Source organism: Rhinatrema bivittatum, chromosome 4 (genome assembly GCF_901001135.1).
Source record: "Rhinatrema bivittatum chromosome 4, aRhiBiv1.1, whole genome shotgun sequence".
NCBI lineage: Eukaryota > Metazoa > Chordata > Amphibia > Gymnophiona > Rhinatrematidae > Rhinatrema > Rhinatrema bivittatum.
The window spans coordinates 219,823,760-219,851,728 of NC_042618.1; the positions used below are offsets into that span (position 1 = coordinate 219,823,760).

At 41.9% G+C, this 27,969-nt stretch overlaps 1 protein-coding gene across 1 annotated transcript in view; it reads right to left on the minus strand.

Annotated features, from left to right (window-relative positions):
• The window catches only part of ANO4 (anoctamin 4), a 339,950-nt gene that overhangs the window by 215,713 nt on the left and 96,268 nt on the right, over positions 1-27,969 (minus strand). Inside the window, exon 6 of the mRNA XM_029599722.1 lies at positions 2,137-2,343. Within this exon, the coding sequence (XP_029455582.1) occupies positions 2,137-2,343 (207 nt within the window). The remainder of the gene's footprint in view (positions 1-2,136; positions 2,344-27,969) is intronic.

Genomic DNA, 27,969 nt, shown 5'->3' on the forward strand with positions numbered 1-27,969 from the left:
CAAAAAAAAGTAATGTGATCAGTCAATTTGACTAGAACTTGGGCCTATCCCTGATACCGGGAGTGTTGGGATCTTCCTGCATGCAGTGCCCTAACCCTGATACCAGAGGTGTTGTGATCTTCCTGCACGCAGTGCCCTAACCCTGATACCGGGAGTGTTGTGGTCTTCCTGCACGCAGTGTCCTATCCCTAATACCGGGGGTGTTGTGATCTTCCTGCACTGAGCAGTGATATGGCACTGCATGCAGGAAGATCACAACACTCCCGATATCAGGGATACGGCACTGCATGCAGGAAGATCACAACACTCCCAGTATCAGGGATAGGGCACTGAGTGCAGGAAGATCACAACACCCCCGGTATCAGGGATAGGGCACTGCATGCAGGAAGATCACAACACTCCCGGTATCAGGGTTAGGGCACTAGTGTGTGCAGGAAGATAACAACACTCCCAGTATCAGGGATATGGCACTGAGTGCAGGAAGATCACAACACCCCTGGTATCAGGGATAGGGCACTGTGTGCAGGAAGATCACAACACTCCCGGTATCAGGGTTAGGGCACTGTGTGCAGGAAGATCACAACACTCCCAGTATCAGGGATATGGCACTGAGTGCAGGAAGATCACAACACCCCTGGTATCAGGGATAGGGCACTGCGTGCACGAAGATCACAACATTCCCGGTATCAGGGTTAGGGCACTGTGTGCAGGAAGATCACAACACTCCTGGTATCAGGGATAGGGCACTGCATGCAGGAAGATCACAACACCCCTGGTATTAGGGATAGGGCACTGTGTGCAGGAAGATCACAACACTCCCAGTATCAGGGATACGGCACTGCATGCAGGAAGATCACAACACTCCCGGTATCAGGGATAGGGCACAAGTTCTAGTCACATTGACTGATCACATTACTTTTTTTGTCAAGCTACCAACTGTTTCCATTTCCCATCCCCCATATATTGTCAGTGGCACACGATTCACATCCCTATTGTCCACTAACACATCACGTAAATGAGAATCAATATTTATTATCAAAATTTTACATAAAAAAGTATACAATACCAATAAAATACATCACACACAACACACTCACACCCATTCATTCAATAAAACCATATCTTCACCATTAACACACCATTTGTATATAATGGAAAATACAGACCAATATTAAACATGTATATCATGAACGCACAGTACAATAATCCTATAAAAGGTATTACCACATCATATATAATCATACAAATACACTTTCTCATTATTTCTCTGTGATAACATACCCATGATTTGAACTATTACATGTGCTAGGCAATTAACTACTGCATTACTGTTGTCGCATAAATTCTGCTTCTTCAAAAATGCCCTTGGGCAGTATTCTTTGAAGTTGCTGGGTTATTACAGCGTGTGCAGTTTTGTTGCAGTGGAATTTATGTGACACTTCTAAGCGATTGTTTCATCAGTATAGAAGGAGCAGCAAACAAGGGAAGTTTAACAAATAAAAAAGAGGGGACATTGAAGGGCTTATGTAATAATAATAATAATGACAACAGTAATGCAGTAGTTAATTGCCTAGCACATGTAATAGTTCAAATAATGGGTATATTATCACAGAAAAATAGTGAGAACGTGTATTTGTATGATTATCTTTGATGTGGTAATACCTTTTATAGGATTATTGTACTGTGCGTTCATGATATACATGTTTAATATTGGTCTGTATTTTCCATTATATACAAATGGTGTGTTAATGGTGAAGATATGGTTTTATTGAATGAATGGGTATGAGTGTGTTGTGTGTGTGATGTGTTTTGTTGGTATTGTATACTTTTTTATGTAAAATTTTGATAATAATTAATATTGACTCTCATTTATGTGATGTGTTAGCATTAAAAGAGCTGTCAGGTGGACAGTTAGGTTTCGAATCTGGCCCTTACTAAACAGAATGGAGTACAGTACTCTGATCAATGATTCCATTTAACAAGTGTGATCAGTTTGGTCAGCTAAAATTATATAAATACTGGAATCATCCTTGGCACCTATCACTGAATGGCATGTATTTCTAGAATGTAAAGAATTTTGGTGCTTGCTGGGTTTTGGAGTGGTTGGTTTTTTTTTTTGGTTTTTTTTTTTTTTACCTTGGTGAGGGATTTTTGTTTTTCCGTTAGAAAGTGCTGCTCTACTTAATCCAGAAGAGGCAGCCTCCATTCTTATTGGTCTTCTGGCCGCTGGAAGTGAAGAATGCCTGACCACAGGCAGCCGCTGGGAGATGGGATGGCTTGCCACACTTCTCCTTTGATAGATAGGCACACGCTTTTCAGCCCCATGAATGGATGTATTTATACCTGATATAAATGTAAAAAGATACCAAGCTTAGAAACAAGACCATCTACTAACGTATAACCAAGAAGAAAACAGAGTATGTTGCAGTTACAGCTAAAACATGACTAGGTTGGATCTCAGTGTTCCAGGCATCATGCCACAGTGATGTTTTCAGAATAAGCATGTTTAAAGCAGAGGCATTGCTATGTACTTAAAAAATTCAGAGCTTGGACACATAGGGTTGCCCCAAGAGATTTTTATAATTAAACTCAACAAGCACGAGCACCCACATTCGTGTCCTGTATAATACAGGAAACAAATGTAACTGAAACTCTGCTGGCCTTGAGAGCATGCACCAACCTCACAGGCAAAACACACACTGGACAAGCCAAGAAGATATGCCATATTGGTTGACTCTTACATGATGAGTGACGTGCTGCCAGTATTTTATCAAGGGGCTGTCATTAAGCTGTATTCCATTTGGTAAAACACTTCTTGTTTTCACAAAACTATTTAACCTTCTACCATATCTCTCCATACAACAAAAAACTAAATTATACATGGAGAGGGTAATTTTCAAAGGGTCTTCTGTGGGTAAAACACTGTTTTATGAACAGAATTCGCCTTCTACAAAATTGTTCACCCGATATGCAGGTAAACTTATGCGCACATGTTACATTCATATGTAAGTGTACTTGGACTGACCAGAGGCATTGCCAGGGGCGGGGTCAGGGAGAAGTTTATACTTCTGCGCATGCTTTTGGATTTTAAGAACTAATAGGTAAATTTTAAAAGTCTTACGTGCACCAAAGCCGGGAGGTACATGCGTGTATCGGCTCAGTGTGCGCAACACAAATTATAAGAGGTGCCTGGGTGCCAGGCAGATTTTAAAAGGCCCGGTGGCGCGCATAAAGCCAGGGGATGCACATATGTCCCGGGGCTTTTCTGAATGAGCGGGCAGGAGGCGGGATGGGGGCGAGACAGACGGTTCGAGGGCATGGTGAGGCAGTCCGGAGGCGTGGCGGGGCAGTCCGGGGGTGGTCTGGGAGCCATGGCTGAGGACTCCAGCACAGCGGCCCTTTGCCGCTGTGCCGGGGGATCGTGTGCCTGCACTCGGCCGGCAGGCGTAACTTCCACAACAAAGGTACGGGGGGGGGGGGGGGTGTTTCAGGCGGGACAGGTAGGGGAAGGGAGGGGAAGGTGGGGGTGGGGGAGGAAAGTTCCCTCCAAGGCCGCTCCGAATTCAGAGCGACCTCGGAGGGAATGGGGAAAGCCAGCTGGCCTCCCCGAGGGCTTGGCGTGCGCAAGATGCACCAGGGTGCACCCCCTTGCACGCGCCGACCCCTGATTTTATAACATGTGTGCGACTGCGCGCATATGTTATAAAATTGGGCCTACATTTGTGCGCGCCAGGTAGTGCACATAAATGTAGGCCACGCGCAAAACTTTTAAAATCTGCCCAATCTCTCCTAGAATGCGAGTATACATTTTTTTCATGAAAGGGGCAGGGAATGGGCGTGGCCTAGGCGGCACATGGGTGTTCCAAGAAATATGAATGAAACCAGTGCATAAGTATTTACGCACACCAGTGCTCGCTGGGGTCCCTGTCCACGTAACTTTACTTCTGCTGTGGACGGCAAGCAAGTCATGAAACAAAGAAAACTAGGCTAGTCAGCAGGGTTTTAAGGGTCGGGGCTAATAGGTAAATGGGAGGCAAGTTAGCTAGAGGGTTTAGGAAGTCCTCTCCTTTACTGGGGTGAACTGGGAGCGAACTGAGGAAACAGGTAACTGCGTTGGCGCATTTATCTACTAAAATACCCCATCTCATGCGATTAAGGCGGCATTTGCATGCACATGCGTGTGTCAATGTAAAATTGTTTGTAAATGTATGCATGTACACCCAATTTTATAACAGGCGCGCATATACGCGCATTTGTTATAAAATCATCGCACCCCTGTGCACAAGCGGGCAAATACGCGTACATGTGCTTCCGTGCGCAGGTCTTACAATTAACCTTTATGTGTATTAAATTTCACCAAAACAAGCTCTGCACATATTTGCAGCAGGTGTGTGGACAAGTAGATTTGGTGGGATAATTTTCAAAGAGGACCTCTGCATGTAAATCCACTTTGGAAAAATGGAGTAATTTATGTGCACATTTGCCAACTAGTTTATGTACAATATTTACAAAATTCTTCCAAAGAGGGTCATTTTCAATGGGACTTCTATAGATAAAATAGTTTTTTACCTCAGAGATGAGCCTTTTGACAACTGCCTGGCCAATATGACCTGCATACTCCCTGTATTTATTTTGTCTGTACCTGCGCGTATTCATTTTATTGTGTGTGGGTGTATGCTGTGAACTGCTTTTATTGTAATTTTTTTATACTGATGATGCGGTAAATAAATAGTAAACACATCTTGGAGAGGTATTTCGGGGGGTGGGGGGGGGGGGAGGTGTATGCAGTGGAGTCTAGACAGAGTTTGCATTCGTACTCCCACTTTTCAGTTTTGAAAGCATGCACACAAATTTCCCTGAAAAAAGTCCCTGCTTACAAAACAGCAGGTGTAACTTTTTGCAGATAGTTTTCATGGGATGGTTTTTGCAAAGCGAACTTACAGCGTTTAAATGCACATTGAAAATTGTTGCAGCAAAAAATCGGGCCTCTGGATGGGGGCATGGCCTGAGGATGTGACACCTGGGATGGGGTTAATGCAGCAGTGCAGGGCCTGGGGCAATTGGCAAAATGTCCTCTCTTTCTCTACCCTTTACCCCCCCCCCTCCCCCTTCCCCCCCAAGGGAATGGAATGACCCTGGGTTTTAACCAGAAGATCTAGGAAAAAGCCTAAAACCAGACTGAAATCCACCTGGTTGAAATGTGACTTTGAATTATTTGCACATCTCTAGAATTGACCTATGTGGTCTGGGAAACTCTTGTTCAGCATCACCTTTGGATAATTTGGCTGCTGGTCTAAGAAAAAGTATCACAAACTGCAAAGAAAACACCTTCAACAAAGTAGTTTCTCAGATAGAAGTTTTGCTAATATAAGTTGCATATGAACTCACAAAATTGCTTGAATTTTGCTTAGAGCAGGAAAACGTAATGGATATTAGAAATCTAAATCAGATATGTCAGCGCAGAAATGCCAGACAACATTTATTCCCAGACAAAATGCAAGCAAAAAGCATTACCACTTATCCAAAAACTCACATCTTTGGCAGTCTTAGAGCTCCTTATTTTTAAACTGAGGAGAAATATATGTTAGTTGTCGTGACTTTCAGACCTAATTTTGGTATACCTTCAGCAATGGTGCACTGCTTTCCCCAGTCGTTCCCGGATGACCGTAGGAACGATGCCAGTCATAACCGTAAACCCAACAGCTTTGAAATGTCTACATGTTACAAATGCAGTCTTGGTATCATACAGAAAGAAAGGGCTATACACTACACAAGCACTGTTCAAAGTGTAAACTACAGAAGAAAATAGCCACCAGCTACATTTTAAAAGCTTTAATAATGTTCACAGACAGGACAAAGAAGTCAAAGTGCAAGGCTTTCTGGCAGAAGAAAATGGTTATTATAAATTGGTAGATTAGGCTCAACCCGATCATTTATTTTATCGGTTTCCCGATCCATGACAATTTAGGAAATATTGTACAAATTTCCTAATTGTCAAAAAATGATTGCACATCCCTAATGTTTACTACAGTTTCATTCGCACGGCATAAGAACGTATATTTCTGGTTTTGTTTGTCTTCTAAGCCTGTTTTGGACTGCTTAGTATTTTTGTCAGATTTTTTTTTTTTTTTAAACTTTACTGCCTATATTTTGTCTAGTAAATTCTGTTTTGTTTTGTTTTGGTTTTTTTTTTTACAACAACACCTAGTTGTGGACATTCTGTTTTGGGTAGGGTTGTGAATTTGTTTGAAATGAATGTGGAGCATGAACCAAAAAAGCCTATTTTTTGGTTTACCTTGCTTTGTTTCATATGAAATACTGGTACTTCCAAAAAAAAAAAAAAAGGGTTATTCATTTCAGCAAAAATGTATTTTTAAAATGTACACTTCCTCTCTGATACCCTATTGCCAGTCATCCCATCCACAGCCATTCTGATGCTGAAAGAGGAATGAGTGACCCCCAGTTGTTCCTGCCCTGCTGGCTCTAATTTAAAAATGGTATAGGTTTCACAGTCAGCCAGCACCATGCTGCTTTACGGCTGTAAAACAACGGGCTATCAACCAACCCTGAGACCAGTGCCATTTTTTAACTGGAGATTGCAAGGCAGAAGCAACTGGGGATTGCTCCTGCCCTTTTCAGCTTTAGAGAAGAGGTATGGGAGTGGTGGGGGGGGGGGGGGGGAGGGAAGTGTTATACATTACATTAAAAAAAATAAAAATAAAAAAATATGTCAGTTCCGCAAATGAATCAAACAAAAAAAAAGACATAAAAGCCTGATTTTCAAAAGCATTTACACACTTAAAATTAGGTTTTACCCATGTAGATGCACTGTACCTGTGTAAGTGGGCTTTTGAAAATGGCTACAATATGGGGCAGATTTTCAAAGCCTTACGCACATAGGGGCTTTACGTGTGCCTGGCGACACATGTAAAGCCCCGGGACGCATGTATGTCCCGGGGCTTGAAAAAAGGGGTGGGGCATGGGTGGGGCGGGGTGGGTTAGATAGAGGAAGGGAGGGGAAGGTGAGGGGGGGGGGTTCCCTCCGAGGCCACTCCGATTTTGGAGAGCTTCGGAGGGAACGGGAAAAGCCACTCTAACCTGAACCTGAGCCTTTGTCATGTTCCTTATCTCCAGAGTCTTCATCTATGATCCTTGGACTCAAATCTTCGTCCAGGTTTCTAGTCTTTGTTCAAGTGCCAAGCCTTCAGTGTCTTCGTCCACGTTCCTCATCATGCCATGTCCTGACTTCTGCCATCGTCTGTCCTGATGCACTCATTGTTCCAAGTGATAGGAACAAAAGGAATATCTATCGAGTGGCCGGAGAGCTACCCAAGAGACCAGCATTGCGTTGTTGGGTGTCATTTGTGTGTGCAGGTTCAGCAGAAGCTGGACAAGTCCAAGTCATGTTCCAAGTACAAGTTATGTTTCAAATCCAGCCCATGCCTGGATATGCTTGCCTCCCCTACCTTGAAGCCTCGCCCTGAGGTTGTGCCATGATCCAAAGGCTCACTCTCTCTTCAGCAAGCAATCGTACCCCATGCTCTCAACATACATGCATTGGTTATTTTGATTTTAGACTACTGTACAGTTCAGTCTATGAGTTTTAGAAAAAAAAAAAAAAAAAGCTACCCATAGATTACAAAGGGTGCAGAACTGATCTTGGGAGGAAAAAAAACCCTGGAGCGACAAGATTTCTTCCCTTCTTAGGGAACTTCATTGATTGCTAGTGATGGTAATGTCTCATTTCGAATTACTGGCTTTGTTGCTCCATGCCTTCTGGGGATCTGGTCCTTTGTATCTGAAGGTCTATGAGCTAACACATGTAAAATCATTGCAGGAAGCATACTTATGCATCCTGGCCCTGAAGGAGCTGAAACCTGCAAAGACCAGGGCCAGCTATTTATGGTGGTAGGCCCTCAACTTTGGAACAGTCTCCAGAGAGATATGAGACTAGAAACAGAGTATTTGGCTTTTAGAGCAGCTAATTTTTTGTTAGAAACATTGGATTACATTTTTTTTTTAAATTGGGCTCTGGTGATTGATGGATATATTGAGAAGCCATGATTTCTTTTTAGCTGTCAAAAAGGATGGATAGGGCTGTTAACATACTTGCCTTTATGCTGTTATTGATTGTTTTTTGTATTTAGTATATAGATTGGAATATTATGTATTTATGTATGCTATAAGTCTTTATGCATTAGGTATGTATATAATATGCTCATTTTGTTTCTGGTATGATTTATGTTCTTGATGCATTGGCATCTTGTATTGTATTCCACCTTGAAGGGTCTGCAAGGTTAGAAAAAGAGATAAGAAATTATTAATTTAAATTAAATGGTAACCCTTATGCCCCCACCCTCCAGATGCAGAATTTAAATGATGGTATTTGCAGTTTAATATAAGTATGTGCAGAGGAAACATTTCATTGTGGTTTGTTCATTTGTTTCATAGTGCATCTCCATTTGTTTCATTAGTTACAAATGAAAAATGTTTTTGTCATTATTTGTTTTTTTCATTCATTTGTTTACCCTTAAAGTCAATGGGGAAACAATGCAGCCTATTTTGGGTTCCCAAATTGGGATTTTCTAATCATTTCTGATGAAACTGGTGGGTAGACATCATCAGAAGGATGAAGGCATGCCAATGAATCAAAACTGTGTCAATGTGGCACCAAAAGTAGCATGAAGAGCCCAAGGATCCACAATGGGACAAACAGTAGTGGCAGGAATTCTCCAAGGCACTGTCAGAGGAGCAAAAAAGGAGAGCACATCAAGGTTTCAGAAGAGGGTACCAACAACAATGGCATGAATCCTCAAAGACAGCATGAGAGGCAAAGTGGCACTATTAGTGGCATCTATATCTTAAGGTACCATGAAGGGGAAATGAAGCAAAACAGGTAGCAGGAAATAACCCAAGGCACCAATAAAGCAGATCAAGGAGTGGCATCAATATACCAAGACACCATGAGAAGTGCAAAGCAGACACTCACAGTGGCAAGTCTGGGATATGACAGTAAGGCAGAGTGACAACAAGACCTTCACAGTGCTAGGTCAGTGTATGGCAGTAATACTGAGTGGAAAAAATACTCCTAAGGTATAAGATAAGGCGTATAGCAGCAAGGCAGAGTGGCATAGGAGATGTCTGTCTTCCTGTTGCACTTACCAGTTGTCAGATTTAGTACAAGAGAATGATCTGTCATTAGTATCATTTTTGTCACGTAAGCTTTTATTGTATTTCCTACTTGAACTTGATCTTAATGCTGGGTGGAATTTTGTTTTTTGTTGTGAAATCTGCCTTTCGATTGTGACAAAAGTTTCAATCAGAACATGCAATGGTCTCTCATCAGTGTGGCTTTCCTGATTATTTGAAATGTTTGCTTTATTAAGAAAGTTTTTCCCATATTCTATAGCTGAACACAGTCTCTTGCCTTTGTTGATTTTCTGGTGTTGCATTAGTTCTCTATTCCTACTGAAACTTTTCCCACATTCAGAACATGTAAAAGATCTCTCCTGTGCATGTTTTCTGTTGTGTCTGCATTTCTTCTTTCTAACTGAGGATTTTTGGGGACAAACCACACCAGTATAACCAAGAAAGAAGGGTTGGAGTATTAGGCTAGGATCCTAGAGATATACAATAAAACAGTAAGGTAGAGAACCAAACAAAATGGATGGATTAGAAAGAGAAACTTATGGTTTATTTTTTCAAATTTTTTTTCTGGGGACAAAACACCCCAGTATAACCAACAAAGAAACAGGGTAGGAGAACTAGGCTGGGATTGTAGAAGGGTACAACAAAATAAAGAACCAGAAAAGAGGAAGGGTAGGAGGAAAAACATGGTTTTTTTCTTTTTCACATTTTTTTTTCTGGTGACAAAACACCCCAGTATAACTAACAGAGAGGAAGAAGTAGGCTGAGAACCAAACAACATGGAGACTTCCATGCTAATACATGGCATGTAGGCATAGTACCAGCAGTACCTCCAAGGTGTTATATCAAGGGCAATGCACATAGGCAAAACAGAAGCAGCAAGACCCCTAAGGTGGAACATCAGGGGCATGGTAGGTAAGCATGTGGCAGCAAGACCCCTAAGGTGGTATATCAAGGGCATGGCAGGTAGAGAGAGTGGCAGCAAGGCCTTTAAAGTATTTTCAGTCATCTTGCCATTCACATGGAAATTCTAGAAACCCAAGCAAAGGCAGATTGATTTTCAAAGACTAGCTTTTTATTCAACTTTGGTGCCAGCCTTGAGAGATGAGGGCTAATGATGCCCCCTGCCATTGAGAAGATATGTTCACTGGGTATGCTGGTTAATGGGCAGAAAAGAAATTGATGACCCACCTTGGCCAGGTCTGGCCAGAATATAGACTTGTATGCCCAATATGCCAGCACATGAGTGTCCATCTCCTTGATGGGCTTTGCAAGATAGCATTTCATAGAAATTTCTGTTATAGTCTTCTTTTCTAGGATGGGCTGAGAGTCTTTCTTGCTGGTTCCACACCACCTGGGCCTAGAAAGTCATCCTTTTCCCCAATAGCAATGAACCAACCCCTTGGGACCATGAGAATTGGGGAAGTGGCAGAAGAGTTAGCACCAGAAACAAATTATTTTATGGACCCTCAGGCTATAGTAAACTCCATCAAAAAAGGAATGCACATTAAATAAATAAATTAGATTCTTGGCTATGACATGCTAGTGCTGAGAAGCTGCCCAAGAGTGTTCCACTTTATCTGAGATTCTATGCATATTTTCCCCATGTAAAATGGGAAACAGGAACCTAAAAAAGCCATGAAGCTCAATGAAACCACTTTCTCTCTTGAAGGTATTTGAACCAAGCATTTGCTCGATACAAAGTCAGAAATTAATAAAAAATGTATGGGGTTGGGTTGGGGAAGGGATTGCTGGGTAGGACTTTAGAAGAATGGGAAAATAAATGGATATCTATCCATGAGTTAAATATGTGTGGCACTAATTTGTAGGCCAGCCACAAAAAGGTCAGCAGATAAAATATAGGAGGTAGGCAGAAAAGATTTGTGCAGCTGTATATATCTAGCCTAGAGTCACTCAAGTGAGAAAGGCTAAAATAGAAAGACAGACTAGGAAGGCTTTCATATAGGCATAGATCTTCCAAATTGTACACTCCATCTACATCATGATAAACCATGAATAAAGGAACCAGGCAGTCACAGTCATAAAAAGATAAAATAATATGGACATAAACTGAAAAAGATTCCCCATCTTCTTGAAAGAAAAACCAAAAGAAGGATTATTTGCCTTCATGCAAAGAAATGGAACTTCGCTTTAAAATAGTATGGGGCATGAATAGGATAATACGAGAAAAATAAAATAAAATGGGGTTTCTTGAATAAGACCACAGAGCTGGAGTAATGTGAAGGATGAGTTAATATGCTGCTGCTGAACATTACTACTTAAGGACCGTGTCCCTCTCGCTTCACTCTCCAACCCCACCAGTGGGATCTCCGTTCCAGACTCTATATTCCTGCTTAAGCAGAAAATGCAAGGAATGGCTGGGTGGGGCAAGTGACTACTGTCAGGCTGCTTGGTGATGTAATAAAAAGAAGGGTAGAGAGAGAGAGCTATAGGATTCTAGACCCTGACCCTCCTTTTCCCCTGACTGAGCATTCATGGACTTTAAGGTAAACTCCAAAATAGAGAAATTTAGAATTGCACGCCAACTTCAAAGAGTATATTTTAGGGCTCCATGACTGAGATGTGTGTGTGTTATAAAGGGCGTCTTGTAGTTGCTCTGTGAGAGAGAGGATGAATAGGGGGAGGTAGAGATGGAGGTGGAGGAATTGGGGATAGGTGTGTGTGTGGTGGGGAAGGCATGGCGAGGGTGAGTTGTCAATCTTGCAGGCAGTGTATGGGGTGGGATGGGATGGCGTATGTGGTGCAGTGGTATGGATGAGGGTACACAGGTATTGGAGGTTGTGGAGGAGTGGTGGTCAGCAGGTGGGATGGGGTGGGAAAGGGGTGTGCACTCTTTTTCCTTTCAATCTCTATTTTGTCCTCCTCCCCATCTAAATTTTCTCCCCTTCTCCCCCTTGCTGCTCTCCTCTCTCACTCACCTCCTCACCTTCCCTCAGCTTTCCCTCTCATTTACCTCCTTTCCCACTCCTCTCACTCACCCCTCCTGTCCCCTCCCCTCTCACCCTCCTTCTTTCCCATTCACCCCTCCCTTCCTTCCCTTCCCTCTCCTCTAACCTCTTCCCCTTACTTTTTTCCTTCTTCACTCCTCTCACTCACTGCCTCCCCTAACTCAGGCTTCATTCTTCCATGTTCACCCAGAGCTTTAACAAATTATTATTAATGTTTTTTATTATTATTTAAATTTATTATTAATGTTTTTTACAATCTGCATTTCAGCATTTCAAACTGGATTTACATTCAGGAACTGTAGGTGTTCTCTAGAGCTTATAAACAAACATTGAATATGATGGCAGATAAGGCCCATCTTATCCACCCAATTTAATTCCTGTTGTATTGCCTGGGGCCTACTTCACTCCTTTATAATGAATCCTCTGTGCTTATCCCATGCCTCCTTTAATTCTGTCACTGCTTCTGTCTCCACCATTTCCTATTCCAAGTATCACTACCCTTTCCCTTGAAGAAATAGTTTCTAATGTTACTCCTAAGTCTATCAACCTAGAATTTCCTTTCCACTGAAAAAGATTTATATGACAGTGTTATATAGGCAGAATATAAGTATTTCACTTAAATAAATAACTAACTAACTAACTAAATAAATAAATAAACAAATAGATAAATAAATAAATTTGCTTCTTATGCATTATTTATACCTTTAAGAAATATTTTGCTATCAAATCCCCCAGTCATTCATCTCTTCTGCTGGGATTTATATTTATTTCCTTAAATCTCATCTCACAAGACTTTTGATTTAGATCCTGCCCCATTTTTCTAATTCTATATCCTTTCAGAGGTATGGCCTCCAGTACCGGATACAATATGCCAGATAAAGTCTCACCAACATTCGTTTTCTACTGCCTATGCACTCTACTTTCCTTTGGCTCTGTCCATCTCCTTATCACACTGTTTTGCTGATCTTTGTTGGTGTACATCAGTATTTCACCCCCATCACATACTGCTTTCTTGGATTTCTGTAGCCTGAATGGATGACTCTGCATTTTTTTTCACTAAAACTTAAATGCCAAGCAAATGACAAATACTCAAGCTATCTTAGAGCTCTTTCTGCCGTGAGGTGTTCACCCCACTAAAGGTTTCTGTCTCATCTACTAAAAGCAAACCCTTCCTACTAACCCCCTCTGCAATATCATCCATGAAGATATGAAACAGAATCGAGCCTAGGAGTGAACTCCACTAATCATCCTTCTTTTCTGCTCGTGAACTCCACTTACTACCATCCTCTGTTATAAAGGTTAAAGTTTAGACATTGCATTTCACCATCAAGCTCACAGTCTGAATTATTCTAGCAACAGGCGAGTCCTCAAAAGTAGAAAATATGGGCTTAGGCTTATCCCCTCAAGATTGATGGAACACAGGCTAGGCTAAAGTCCTGAAAGACTTTGAGGTCCATATTGGGCCGCTATGTGGTTGTGCTATTTTGTCAGTTAAACATCTCCGGCTAACTAGCAGGGTGTATTCAGTGGCGCAGTTGCACTGCTGAATATGCCCGGCTTTCTTAAAGTTATCTGCATATGGTAAGCGGCTAACTCTGAATATCGGCAAAACTTATGCAACTAACTCTGCTCTTCCTGCCCACCCCTGGAACACCCCCTGACTTATGCGGCTGAATATAGCTGGGTAAGCCATTTAGACAGATAACTAATACGTTATCCGTCTAAATGGTGTTTGAATATGAACCTCTTAATTTTTTGCAGTCCACTGGATCATTCCAGCAGTTTAGGAGTGCTCCCTTATGCATAACGTATGATACAGAAATGCTACAGTAATTAGAAGGGATGATAACTTTAAAAGATATGCACGTATACCCATATCCACATGTATATGGCTGAGCGCAGATCTACACCTTTGAGGTTGGATTTTAAAAATTCTACGTGTGTAAATCCATTGGATTTACGAGCGTAAGTGGGGTTACTCGCACCGGGCCTATTTTAGAAAAGCCTAGCGACGCGCGTAAGCCCCAGGACGCGTCTAGGTCCCAGAGCTTCATAAAATGGATAGGGAGGGGGCGGTCTGGGGGCAGGGCATGGCCAGAGGCCTCCGGCACAGTGGCCATTTGCCGCTGTGTCAGAGGATTGCGTGCTGGCAGGATGCCGGCGCACGCAACAGGTAAAATAAAGGTCGGGGGAGTTAGGATAGGGCTAGGGGGCGAGAGGGTTAGGGGAAGAGGAAGTAAGGTTAGGTTAGAGGGTTGGGAAGTTCCCTCCCAGGCCGCTCCAATTTCAGAGCAGCCTGGGAGGGAACGGGGGAGGCTGCGGGCATCAGTGCATGCAAGTTCCACAATTGTGCACCCCTTGTGTGCGCCGACCCCCGATTTTATAACATGCGTGCACCGGCGCGCGCAAGTTATAAAATCTACCCCTTATTTTATAGCCCACGCGTTTCATGTATGCGCGGGTTATAAAATATATGCAGTTCTTCCCTGCAACATAAAATAGCTTGGTTCCATAATGAAGGAATGCATTTTCAAAGTTGCATCTACTTTTTAATGGGTAGGCTGCATTGGACTCATGCAAAGAGAATTCAGCTCTAAATAAATCAAATGGGAACAATGCAAACACTTGATTCTGCACAGAGGGTTGCTGTATATGAAAAGAGAGGTAAAATGATGTGCCTTAACAACAATGGTACCCAGAAAAAACGCTCATCAAACCCCTCTCCCTTGGGTGTCATGCTTTACTTTTAGATAGCTGTCATTAGTATAAGGTCACATACTCCAAGGGAGCATCAGCAAAGAAGTAATAGTAGATTTTGTGCTCACCAAAGTCTTGTAGCTTAGTCATTCATCACTCTCCTCTTCATGTGAAGATCATGCTTCTGCGAGGCACTTACATTATTCATAGAGCATTTAATATTTTATGTGTAGCAGAAATATCTCGACAGATAAAACTCCAGTGTCTGAGGAGGTATACATGTAGCAGATGTTTATGTAGCTCAACAAATTAGTGTTGGTTTTGTACTAGTCTGAACTGAGAATATTTGGATCAACCATAAATGCATTCTGTGATGGTCAGAAACATAGCGACATCAAACACTGCATACTGCTAGGCAAATCAGTAGAGATGTGCTGTTTTAGAACAGAGGTAACCAGCTCTGGTCCCGTAGTGCCATAAACAGGTCTGGTTTTCAGGACATCCACAATTAATATGCACAAGATATATTTGCAAACGATAGAGGCAGTGCATGCAATACAACTTGTGAATATTCATTATGGAAATCCTGAAAACCAGACCTGTTTGTAGCAGTCCATGACCAGAGTGGTCTACCCCTGTTTTAAAATGACAAGGAAATAAGGACATGTTTTGTTTTGTGTTGTTTCCCAAAAAGACACAAAAAGACACAAAAACAATGAAATGTTCTTTCTACCTAAGCTAAAAGCATTTAGCACCTGCTAAAATACCGTGGCACAGGCTAAAGTGAAAGAAATGAAATGAAACAGAAACGAAACAAAGCAAAAAAAAAAAACTGCAATGAATAGAAAATGAAATGGAAAAACACAAGTTTTAGTTCTATACAGGCCCCTACTTTTCAGAAAGGCCCAAAACTGAACTGGCATGGAGTTCTCAGCTCTAGAAATTAGTCCTTCTAGAATAGTGGTGCACTGGCAAGGGATGTAGGGAGTTTTGCACTGCCATTAGTGATCTGCTGATTGTGGTCTGTGGGGAATAATGCAATCTGACCAGAATGGCACAGAGCAGGATCCCAAGCTGAGAAGCCACAGTATGAATTGAAAACCAGTGTGACTCTTTAGCTGCTGACATAATAAATCAGAATGGCCTTTTTTTTATTATTATTATTATTATTTTTAATCAGCAAAGTGACCAAACATGACATGAAATTCATTTATTTATTTGTTTTACTATTTTCTATACCGGCTTTCACAACCAAGGGTCACATCAAACCGGTTTACATTTAACAGGGCGTGCATTGTACAGAGAACTCAAGCAACAATAACTGGTGCAGGAATTGTAGTTACAATAAACAGGGAAATACAACTGGGAGCATAGGAGTAAGAAGAACAGAGATAGATTTAGAACAGAATTATTTACAATGAATATTTAAAAGATGCAAAAGACAGGGGATCATTTTTTAAACTCCTGCAGGGAGCTTGCAAGCACATTTTCTAAGGGAAACTCCCCTCAAAGTTTCTCTTGGAAAATGTGGTGGCCAGCTGGCCCTGCAGGTACTTCAGTCTCTCCAGACTTTGCACCTGCTTTGTAGCAAGTGCAAAGTTCAGACAGCGAATCACATACAGGGCTTTCAAAATGAAATCTGTGGGCATTGTCTGCTGGCTCTGCCTTCCCCTGACTCCGCCCCTTTGTGGCATTGCTAAAACTATCCGTGCTGTTTCACAGCACAAGTACTTTTTTTTACCTGTAGCCTATCTACATAAAACCTTTTGAAAATTGCCCTCACAATGGAAGTCCAAATGTTTCATTTTCAGATTGCACAGCCTAGCTCTACGTATTCCCTGTGTAGCAACTCTGAAAATTGTTTACGGGGGAAGACTAATGGTTGATACTGCAAAGACAGCAGAAAGATTTCACAAATGGTACACTGTACAATTGCATGTGTTATTGAGGCTTGGAAAGGGTCTTATATTAGAAAAAAATATTGATGTTAGGCACCATAAGTTATCATATAAACAGTATAAAGGAGTGGAGAAATAGCAGTGGGTTTAGAACCGGGGAAGCCAGGATTCAAATCCCACTTATCCTGGTCTTGAGCAATTCACTTCGCCATCCATTGCTTCAGCTGCAAACTTACAAGTGAATTTCCAAAGGTGTTTCACGCAGAAAAGTAAACTTAGACTCATGTATTGTAAGTAGAATGTATGCTATTTTATAACCCTTGCGAGCATGTGCATATTTTCAGTTTCACGCATATATTTTACCAGGGAAAAAAAGGTGCAGTCTAGGGGGGCATTCCAAAGTGGGGTTCAGATGTACACGTGGTATTTTGTAAGATATATGTGTATACATTAGCAAACTTGTTCATACACTTTTACACCTACTAATTGTCTCACGTGAGTGAAATTGGACTTGCCTGTGGTCTGGGAGAGCTGGTAGGGTTCAGGGTGAAGTGCTAGAGGGTGTAGGTTAACTGGATACAGAGTGGGTGGAGGTATGAGCGAACTGGTAATTTCTAAGTACTTGTGTATGCTTCATAAAATTCCTGCTTCTATGATCAGTTGTGTTTATTCATGCAGTGTCATAATTATTTCATGTACAAAATATATTTATTGGATAATTTATTTGATAAACCACTAATCCCAAAATACATTGAATTAAGTGGTGTATAAATGCACATAAACATCAAAACACATAATACATAAAATACATTATTCAACCATAACATTTCAACAGAGGGAAGTATATCAATTATCAGGGAATGCTTCTGTAAACAGGTATTCTTTAATTGTTTGTGAAAAGTTTTCACATCAGCTATTAATCTCAAATACCACAACAATGCATGCCATAGCTGTGGACCAATTATAGAAAATATACACACATATGTTTATAAAATGGGTAAAGAAAATGTGTGTAACCTTATCGTAGGCACAAAAAATGATGGGAGATTTTCCCTATGGAGAGGTAGGTCCATCTCCCAAATTTAGTGGGTTCAGATTTATGGGTCATGCAGATGGTGAAGTGGACCCTGATGGAGACAGCAGAGGTAGCTTACAAATCTCTAGACTCATCGAAAAGAAACAACCTCCCCTCCATGAATTCTAGCCCTTAAGTATCCCTTAGTGTTGGCAGCTGTTGTGAGTGCGGGGGTGCGGTCGCTTGCTCTAGAGAGATGTGAGCCCTTGGGCCATGGCGCAGCTCAGGGAGGAGCCCCAAGACACATGCCGTGGGAGGTGAGGGTGTCCAAGCACGGGCTGGAGCTGGAACAAGGCTGGACCAAGATCGAAACATGGAACATCTGAGGAACTGGAACAAGGCAGGCTCAGACCTCCACTGGACCTGTATGCATAAGTGAGACCCAGCAACGCAATGCTGGTCTCAAGAGTAGCCCTTCAGCCACTCAGTAGCCCTTTCGGACCCGCCGCTTGGGAACGAGTGCGTGAGGCCAGACGAAGGCTGAGGGCAGGAACATGACGAGACATGGAACTGGGGAACTTGGAAGGCTCAGATGAGGATTCAAGGAACTTGGAAGACTCAGACGAGGATTCAGGATTCAGGCACTAGTACAGAGTGAGTTCTGCACCACAGCGTGCCCTACACAGCAGCCCGTGGCTGGTCGTGGACCACACAGGAAGCGAAGCAGACTCCAGGCGAGAATTCAAAGATTTGAAGCTGGAAACATGAAGAAGATTCAGGAGAGGCCTGCACCGAGGCGCGCCTTACACAGCCGCCCGCGGCTGGTTGCGGACCATGCTGAAGCGGAGCAGGCTCTAGCTTGAGTCTAGGACATGGACGGAAGCAGAAACAAGGAACCCCGAAGACCAGGAACAGGATTCAAGGATTCAGCACTCAGAATTCAGATTCAGGAACAGACCTCTGCATTAAAAGCAAGGGCCTTCCGGAGACTTGCACTGCAGACATGAAGACAGGCCTTGTGCCATGAAGCACCCTACACAGCCCCCATAGGCTGGTCACGGACCACGACAGTGGCACGCCAGGAAAGGTGGACGAGAAAGAAAACTGGAAGCAGGACGAAGAGCCGGAGAAGGGAACATCAAGACCAGGACTGGAACATCAGGAACATGGAACATCAGGAACATCAGAGAGACGATGAAGGAGCTCCAATGAAGAACAAGACCAGGAACTACTAGACCTATCCCCCCACCCTATTTCACTCTGTTGAGGCAGGTGGCATCAGGGATCATTATTCCACTAACCTTGTGGAACTATAACAAAGCCTGCTGCAAATAGCAAGGCCCCACTGCAATGAATATTAGGGACCCAAATTGTCCCTCACCAATTAAGAGCCATTGGGCCTCATGGGTATGGCTCATAGCCACCATTGTTAGAGGACAGGGTCAGAATGCTGGGCCAGTCCCCCACTAGGCCATGACAAGCAATTTTAACATGGGCCTAGGCACCAAGCATAGCCCCAAAATGAACTCCTCTCAGGCTGTCCCCCACTGCTACAGTAATACAGCAAAGAACAATGGATTCCCCTAACTGTCAAACAAAAAGGCATCCAAAAGATAATTACAAACAGAGGTAAAAATTAAGTCTACCAATTTAAATTACTTATGTTCCAAAAAAGGGGACAATAACTTTCAATAAATCAATAAAGTCTTCAAAAGGAATCTTCCAGATCAAACATTTTGGGGTAGATTTTTAAAAAATATGCGTCTGCGAGCTCGCGCTACCTGCCATGCACATATGGATGTGCGATTTAATAACATGCACACGCTGGTACGTGCATGTTATAAAATCATGGGCAGCGCCCGCAAGGGGGGACAGAGTTACGCAAAAATTGCATGGCGATGCATCGTCGGGCTTCCCCAGTTACCTCCCAGTCCGCTCCAGTTAAGGAGCGGACTGGGAGGGAACTTCCCTACCCTCTACCCTAACCTCCCTTCCCCTTCTCTACCCCCCCCTATCCCTACCCTAGGTACCCCTATTTTTTTTAATTACCTTTTGCTCCTCCAAAGGAGCAGTAGCAAGTTGCGCGGCACACAGCGGCACACAGCGGCAAATGGCCACTGTACTAGGCGCCTCCAGCCCTGCCCTTCCCCATCCTCCCCGGACCACCCCTTTGCCAAGGCCCGGCTCTTGTATGCATAACAGGGGTTACACGCGTGGCCATGCCCCTTTTAAAATGCACACAGTGCGCGCAAGGCCCAGCCGCACACGTAACCCCCTGTTTTTTACGTGCTCGGGCCATTTAAAATCGGGCCTTTAATGCTGTAGGAAAAAATTGTTTTTGGAAATTTTAATGAAAAATTAAATGAAAAACAGGTGTATAATACTGGAATCATTATCAGTTCATTCAAGGGAACATTTGTAAAATCATTACATACCTTTAAAAAAAATATGCAAAATACAAAAATGATTTTTTTAGATATTTTTTATGAATATGTGAATATACTAAAGCTCTACTATTCTAATCTCAGGCCTATACCTCTAGCTCTTCCTAAATGAGCATTACAAACAATTTTCCATTGAATACAATCACTACCCCAGATAATGAATCCGGTATTATAAAGTGTATGAACACACCAGCAAAAAATGCTTTATCCTGAAGATTCCATTAGAAGACTTATTCATTTATTGAAAATTATTGTCCCCTTTATTAAACATAAAGGCATGCCACAGTGTATAAGATTCGAACATATTGCGAACAAAAGAACAATACTCAATTGACAGTTATTCAAAGGATAAATTTAAATTGAAGAAATTCAGCAACAGGAAGAAAAAGAAGAGATAGGTGGGAGAGCTGGCAAGACCAAAGAAAGCTTAGCTGCAGCAATAGGGCGATATGGGAGATTATGTCTCTGTTTTAAATCTCGCCCCCCTCCCCCCCCCCCACCATGTTCAACATTATTGCCCGCTGCCAGCCAATCTCTTGGGGTGCAGGGTTACCTGCAGATGCAAGGAGAAATGGGAGCTGCCAGCTAACCAGGACGTGTCCATGCATGCAATCCAGTTCCATCTGGCCAGAACAAAGAAGGCATTAGGAAAAAAAAAAAAAAAGGGAGGGGGTTGTCAGCACAATTCCGGATCCACTGACCAGTGCTGCAGCTGAAAGCCCAGGATGACAGGGACGAACCATCCCACCCTTCTGCCAGTCTGGTGAGCCAGGAGAGTGGTGGGAGGGGAAGGGGATGATTCCCTCCCAGTCACAAATCGTTCTCCTGCATGGGTCCGTAGGGTTCCAGTTCTTATATCGCTGAGGTTTGTACAAGTTTCTGGAAGACAGGGCCATTAACAATTATTTGCCAGGCAGGCACTGAGGGTTGCTCCTTCGTGCATCTAGAAGGTGAGATCTGCTGGGTGCTTCCAGGAGACCCAGATTGGCCGCAGTTGGAGACAAGATGCTATGATCAGTGGTCCACTGGTGTGAACCAGCATGGCTCACCTTATGTTTTTATGTTCTTCTGTTTAGCAAGTGAAAATTCAATCTAACATAATGACTGAAAATGTAACCTGTAAATATTGAGGATATTTTGAAACTTTTATCTTCACTTAAATATGTCTAATAACATGTTTATAATTGGAACATGTTAATTGAAGAGGCCAAAAGTATATATTTGAATGAACATGGTTTGCAACAATACTGATGTTAATGAGAACAATTTTCAAAGCAATTTACATGGGTGAAAAGTGTTTTACCCCCATTAATTGGCTATCTGAAAATTGCCCCTCTCCAAATCCAGCTAAAAGCCTCTATGTCCCTCCTCGACCTGCTTTTAGCTGCATTGAAAGGAGCCATTCCTGGAGAGTTGTTTGGGGGTGGGTGTGGAAAAAATGTATGCACAGGTGGCATTTTCAAATCTTTACACATACAGGGTCATTTATCAAATCGTGTTATGGCGTTTTCGAATGCAAAAAATGCCTTAACGCACGCGATAAGCACCATTAACGCATGGTGCAATGCAAATTTTTAAAAGGGGAGGGATTGGGGAGGAGTTGGGGGTGGGATTTCTGAAAAAGTGGGCTTGCTTCTTACTTTGTAAAGCCATAACGCACAATATTGCACAGTTTTCACGCAGAAAATAACTACACCTTTTTCAATTGTGTTAAGCTGTGCATTGTGCCCATAACGCAATTTCTTCACAAATTCCGTTTTGGGCATTTTTAGGCTGGGGAAGGGCCTGAGATATGGGAGGAGAGTTGGGTAAGGGCCTGAGATGTGAGAGGGGAGGGAGGCAGGAGAGAGAGAGAACGCCTCTGGGGGGTGGCACCATAGTAAGCAGCTATTTATACTACTATAGGAGGCCCACCTAGTAACTCTAGGTGAGGTTTAGGTAGTAGTGTAGGGGTTAGGGGCCCCTTTGACATGCAGAGTGAGATGTATGAACAGAACAGTGCACTCTTGTGAAGATTTGATGTCCTTCGGAGTGAGGAAACTCACGCAAAGATGAGATTTATACAGTGTTCTCTCAACCTATCTTGATGCTACCCAGGTAGAGAGTCCACTTTGCAGATAGGAAAATGCACTTATGTAGGTATTACCATGAAGTGTGAAAAGTTAACGCACTTTGCGGTAATACATAGAGCACATTGCAATAATTAGGAAATTACCATAAAATACACCTTTTTTTCTACCGCCTGCAATACTTACAGCAATTTGATAAATCTAGGCCAAACTTTGCCAGCAAGGATCTACCTACTCAAAATGGTGCAAGTGACTATGCATAGGTTGCACAGCAAAAATCTATGCACACTTCTGCTTTGAAAATTGGTGCACAGCCTGCATGTAAAATGCACTCGCTTTCTTTGTCCCAATGAGGACAATTTGTCCCCGATAAAAACAGTTATTGAATATATCCACTCTCCTGTAACCCTAGTTGAACACTGCCTGGCAATAGCGAAACACAGATAGTCCAGCAAGCACCATATACTCTGGATACATTCTACGGTCTCTGGGAGTAGGGGGGGTGGGGGGCCAGGGGAGTGCTTGTTAAATGGTGAGAATGGGGTATGAGTGTGGGCTGTATGGTTAGGAGATGGGTTTGGCTGGTTTGGGTTTGGGGACTGTTCCAATGGTAAACAGGTAATGGGATGGAGATACTCCAGCTGTCCTGAAGCATACATGCACACATGTTATATTTATTCTACCTGCCTCTATCTTCCTTCCAGCTTGTCTTTAAGCCTCCAAGTTTTCCATACCTTGTTGATTGTAACTTTGACTTATTCCTTTTTCTTTGTTATCTATTATTTACCAGAATTGTTACCTCAGTTTTACCCTTTGTTAAAATGTAAACCGATCCGATATGGTTATCTACTATGAAGGTCGGTATAGAAAACTGCTAAATAAATAAATACATTCTGCTGTCATGGTTTGACTCTTCATTGTTCTATTGTTATCCTTTGTTGTTCTGTGATGACATACTCTTTATGTGGGCTCATGGTGGCCTGGTTGTGTTTCCTTGCCAAAAAAAATTATTTTGAAAAAACAAAAACAAAAAAACAGTTATTGGATTATGGGTAGGGTTGGGGGTTGGAACCCAAAAATATATCAATAGGAGAAGGTCTGTGGCTATTCTATCTGACTTCCATCAATGTGTTTTAGTTACAGGGCTCAGAATAGAAGAAACTCTTTTAAAATATTTACAGAGCACATAGGAAATAAAAATAAATATTTTTTCTTTAAAAGTAATATTAGAAACACTAGAGTACAATATTTAAATCCTATGAACCAATGAATCATTTTATACTTCTTTTACATCAATGCATTTTAAGCAGTTCATTATAAAATTGCTAAACACTAATATCAGATCTTTACTTAATTGCAATGCTTCCAGAAGCTAAAAAAATATAAAGTGCCTGGTTCAGCAATTAACTGAAACCATTTTAAATGCTAACATGTCATGTGTCCAGGGAAAAGTTGCTTCACTAGTATTGTTTTAATAAAGTGTTGGAAAGTGAGGGCTAGGAATAACAAGAAAATGTAAATCCCAAATTCATATTCTAGTCATGATTAAGGAGTGCGAGTTTCTCCTGAAGGCTGGAAAATTATTCATCAAGAAATACTGAGGAGTGCATATTACACTTTTTTTTTTTTTATGACTGAGGCAGAACTCCTGGAGTCTTCACTGAAATGCTGCTCTCCCAGCTGCTCCTTCTGCTAATTGTGAATCTTGATGTTAATGTAGGCACTCAGGTCAAGGCTTGAAGAACAGAAATGTAGACAATGACAGCAGGTAAGAACCCCAAGGCCCAGTTTTTCTGCCCAGGTTACAATGCTGACTAGAGTGAAAGTAAAACATGGTCATGGTGTTGGTCACAACATTTGGAATTGATTTTAATGAAAAAATCCTCACTTATCTGCAAACTAAACTCAGCAGTTTTGTGTTGCCGAGAATTGGCCAGTTGTTTAAAAGGGTGATACTGTGTATTTACATTGCTAGTTGCTATCAATTTCCTACAATCTTGAGCATCCTGCAGATTTTCCAATGAACCTTACTGTATATTGGTTAATTTCCTCTTAAATATTGAGTAATCTTTCCGTTTCTCTTATAAAATTACTGAGTCAGTGCAAAGCTACTCTATACACTTTTGGGTGAATCTCCAGGGGTCGTTCATTTCTGATAAGTACAATTGTATACACTTAATTTTTTCTATAAAATTGTTTTGTCACTATAATAATCTGAGTAATATAAGGATCAACTGGACATTAAATTTGAATATTGAGGGGCTCAGGTAGCAGCACTGTGTGTGATGTAACATAGTGGACTCGAGTTTAAGTTTTCTGTCCAGAGTTTGCAGGGCTAAGACATGCTGTTTAAGGATGTGTAGTTGTTTGAAACAACTTAGGAAATGGTGTTTCCTTGGGTAATGTTCTGAAGGAAACAAGAGAATAAATGAATTAAATTTTGTCTTTTTTGTTTGTCAATTCACATACACTATTTGAAAATAGAGCATGCTAAAAACAAAAAACAAAGTAGATTTTAAAATGGTATGAAACAAACAAAATATAAACAAAAACATAATGAAAAGCTAAATGCAATGAATGTTTGTTTTGGGGTTTTTTTGCATTAACGCTGTAGAGGTGACTCATTCAAGCCCAGGATGATTGGCAAGAGAGCAACCACTACTATGACCCTACTGGCCACCAAATGACTCTGAAGGATAGCCTCAGAAGAAGTGAAGGAGAACCTGAGATCAACAAGGATCTCCTTTAGTGGTGCTTAAGCCATTCCTCCAGCCCCCACTAGCCAATCAGATTTGAAAGATATCCCTAAGGAATACATTGGAGGCAGCACATGCAAATATGTATATTCATGAGGGATATCCTGAAAACCCAACTGGCCATAGAGAGCCCAAGGACCCGTTTGATTACCACTGGTCGATAGCATGCAACAGGAGGTAATTTTGACAGACTAGATGGGCCCTATGGCCCTATCCTGCCATCATATTCTATGTTTCTATGAGACATCTTTCTAGCCCTCAATCCCCCAGTGGGGTTGCCTAGCCCTGCCGCCAGTGACATCATCGAGGTGCCAGGATTTGAGGACCTCGACATTGCTAAGGCAGTGTGTGCAGTGCATCGTGCAGCAAAGGGATGTGACAAAGGAGCCTGCCCCTTTGTAAGCCCTTTCGTGTTGCCCCTGAGTGACACTATCCTATTGAAGCTAACAACATCTTTGAGCCTCTCCTTGGTGTTATGTACTTAACCTAATTTTTTTTTCTTTCCTTCATTCACAATGAATATCTGAATGATTACTGGACAAGGACTTTATGGACCTTTATCAAGGAGCTTTCCAACTGAAGTCAGACGGTGCTTAACGCATATATCTATCAATGCTCTTCAATTGCTATTAACTGCCTCTGTGAAATCTTGCATGTTTTTGAATGCTCAATCTGTAAGAAAAAAAACTCCTGCCATTTATGATTTACATTCCATTGACTCACTTGATTGCTTGTTCATTACAGAATCATGGTTATCGGACACTGACAACATCACTATTAAACAGCTCTGCTCCCCAAATTATGTAGCAATCTCTAGACCTAGACCAAATCGCCATGGGAGAGATATACTTGTTCTAATAAAAAATACCCTTGATCCAACTCAAATGCTGTTAAGAGTCACACGATCCTTTTAAACTCCTGTTAATCTCAACCAGATCTCTAAACTGTTGTACCTATTAGCTCAAGATATATTACCTATTTTACAAATCTTTTCTACACTACTATGTGATCCAAATAAAGCCATAATCCTGTGAGATTTCAATGTACATTTTGATACCATTCCACTACTTATGTCAGCACAAATTCTGCAAGAAGCAATGCTAGGCATGGGTTGGGAACAACTCATCAATTTCTCAACACGCAAATATTCCCACACTCTTGACTTGTTATTTATTAAACCCCCATGGGTATGTGACAACTCTCTCTAACTTTATCCCACAAACCCATTCCCTGATCATATCATCATCTTATCACCTTCTCTTGTGCACTACTTACACCAGCCGCTCCTAATATAGAACACTCCATTACCAGTGTTCTCAGGAGTGGATACATCAACCCCGATTCGTTTACAGAGGTATTTATTCCCAAAATTCTTACCACAAATGTATTCCCAAAATTCTAACCACAAATTCCGAAGACATTCACACAGCTGTTACTAAGTGGAAAGAATTTATTGGATGAAGTTGCCCCCACAAAATATGTATACACAAAAAGAGGACTCACCAAGCTCCCTGACACTCTTCTGAACATAAAGAAATGAAACAACATCTCAGGCACGTGGAACATTGATGGAGGAAAAACCTGATAACACAAAGGAAGGTAGCTTACAATATCTATCTAAAGAACTATAGGACGAAGGTTAATGCCACAAAAATAGCATTTTATATGCACAAAATACAAGCTTCCAAAAATCATGCCCAACTATTTAATATAATTTAATATAATTAATGTATTTATTTATTAAAATTTATAAACCGCTTTCCTGGTTTAAAACAAATTGCTCAAAGCAGTGTACAGTCATAAATACATTAATATACAACATGTGTGATGATTTAGGTGTATTGGTATTGGTTTCTGTGCAAAAAGGCAGCCTTTAAGTTAAAGGGCAGGAACAATTTGAAGTTGGCATTAAGATGACTATTCTAGCAGGACTACAAATCCCAGGATTCCAATCATATAGTTTGAGAAAGGTGGTGCAAAAAAAGGGCTGAGTCAGAGGGAAGCTCCCTCAACACACTAATAGGCTGCTAGTTCCCATAGAAGGAACCAGAGGGGAACAACAAGGGAAGAAAATGAAGAGATGTAGGAGGTGGAGACAAAGGGCACCTGGCTAACAATGGAGGACAGTCCTGATGAGGATGAGACAAAACCAGATGGACATTCCCATTTCTAAGCTAAGCTTCTTGCCCAGAAAACAGCAAGGAAACTGTGGCTACTTTCTGGGGGATTTGGGAAGCTGGTTTAGAAAGCAGCAGATGGTTACACTTTGAATCAATGTAATAGAAACCACTGCAGAAGGCTAACCTCGATAGAGCACAACTCATGAGAAACCCAGAGAGGGACAGCTCTAAAAGCAAAAAAAAAAAAAAGACAAAACAGGAAGAGGAAAAGGGCTTATCTAAAAACCCAAGGAACACTAATCAAGCTTGTAGCCAGTTTCACCAGGCTGATACAGAACAGTGCACTCGGCCAAGCGCACTGTTTAGCCCCCGTTTGGCCGTGCGTTTTTGACACACAATTATTACCCCTTATATTATAAAGGGGTAATAGCGCATGGAAAATGTGCGGCCAACCCCCCCCCCCCCCCCCCCCCCGAAACTAATAGCGCTCATCATATGCAAATGCATGTTCATGAGCCTAATTAGTCACCCACAATACAGGCAGGCGTTAATTTCAGAAGGCACTGGGCAAGTGTACAGAAAAGCAGAAAAAAACTGCTTTTCTGTACATCCTCTGACCCAATATCATAGAGATATTAAGTCGGAGGCCCCAAAAATTAAAAAAACAGTTATTGAATATATCCACTCTCCTGTAACCCCAGTTGAACACTGCCTGGCAATAGCGAAACACAGATAGTCCAGCAAGCACCATATACTCTGGATACAATCTACGGTCTCTGGGGGTAGGGGGGATGGTAGGGGGGGGGGCAGGGGAGTGCTTGTTAAATGGTGATATTGGGGTATGAGTATGGGCT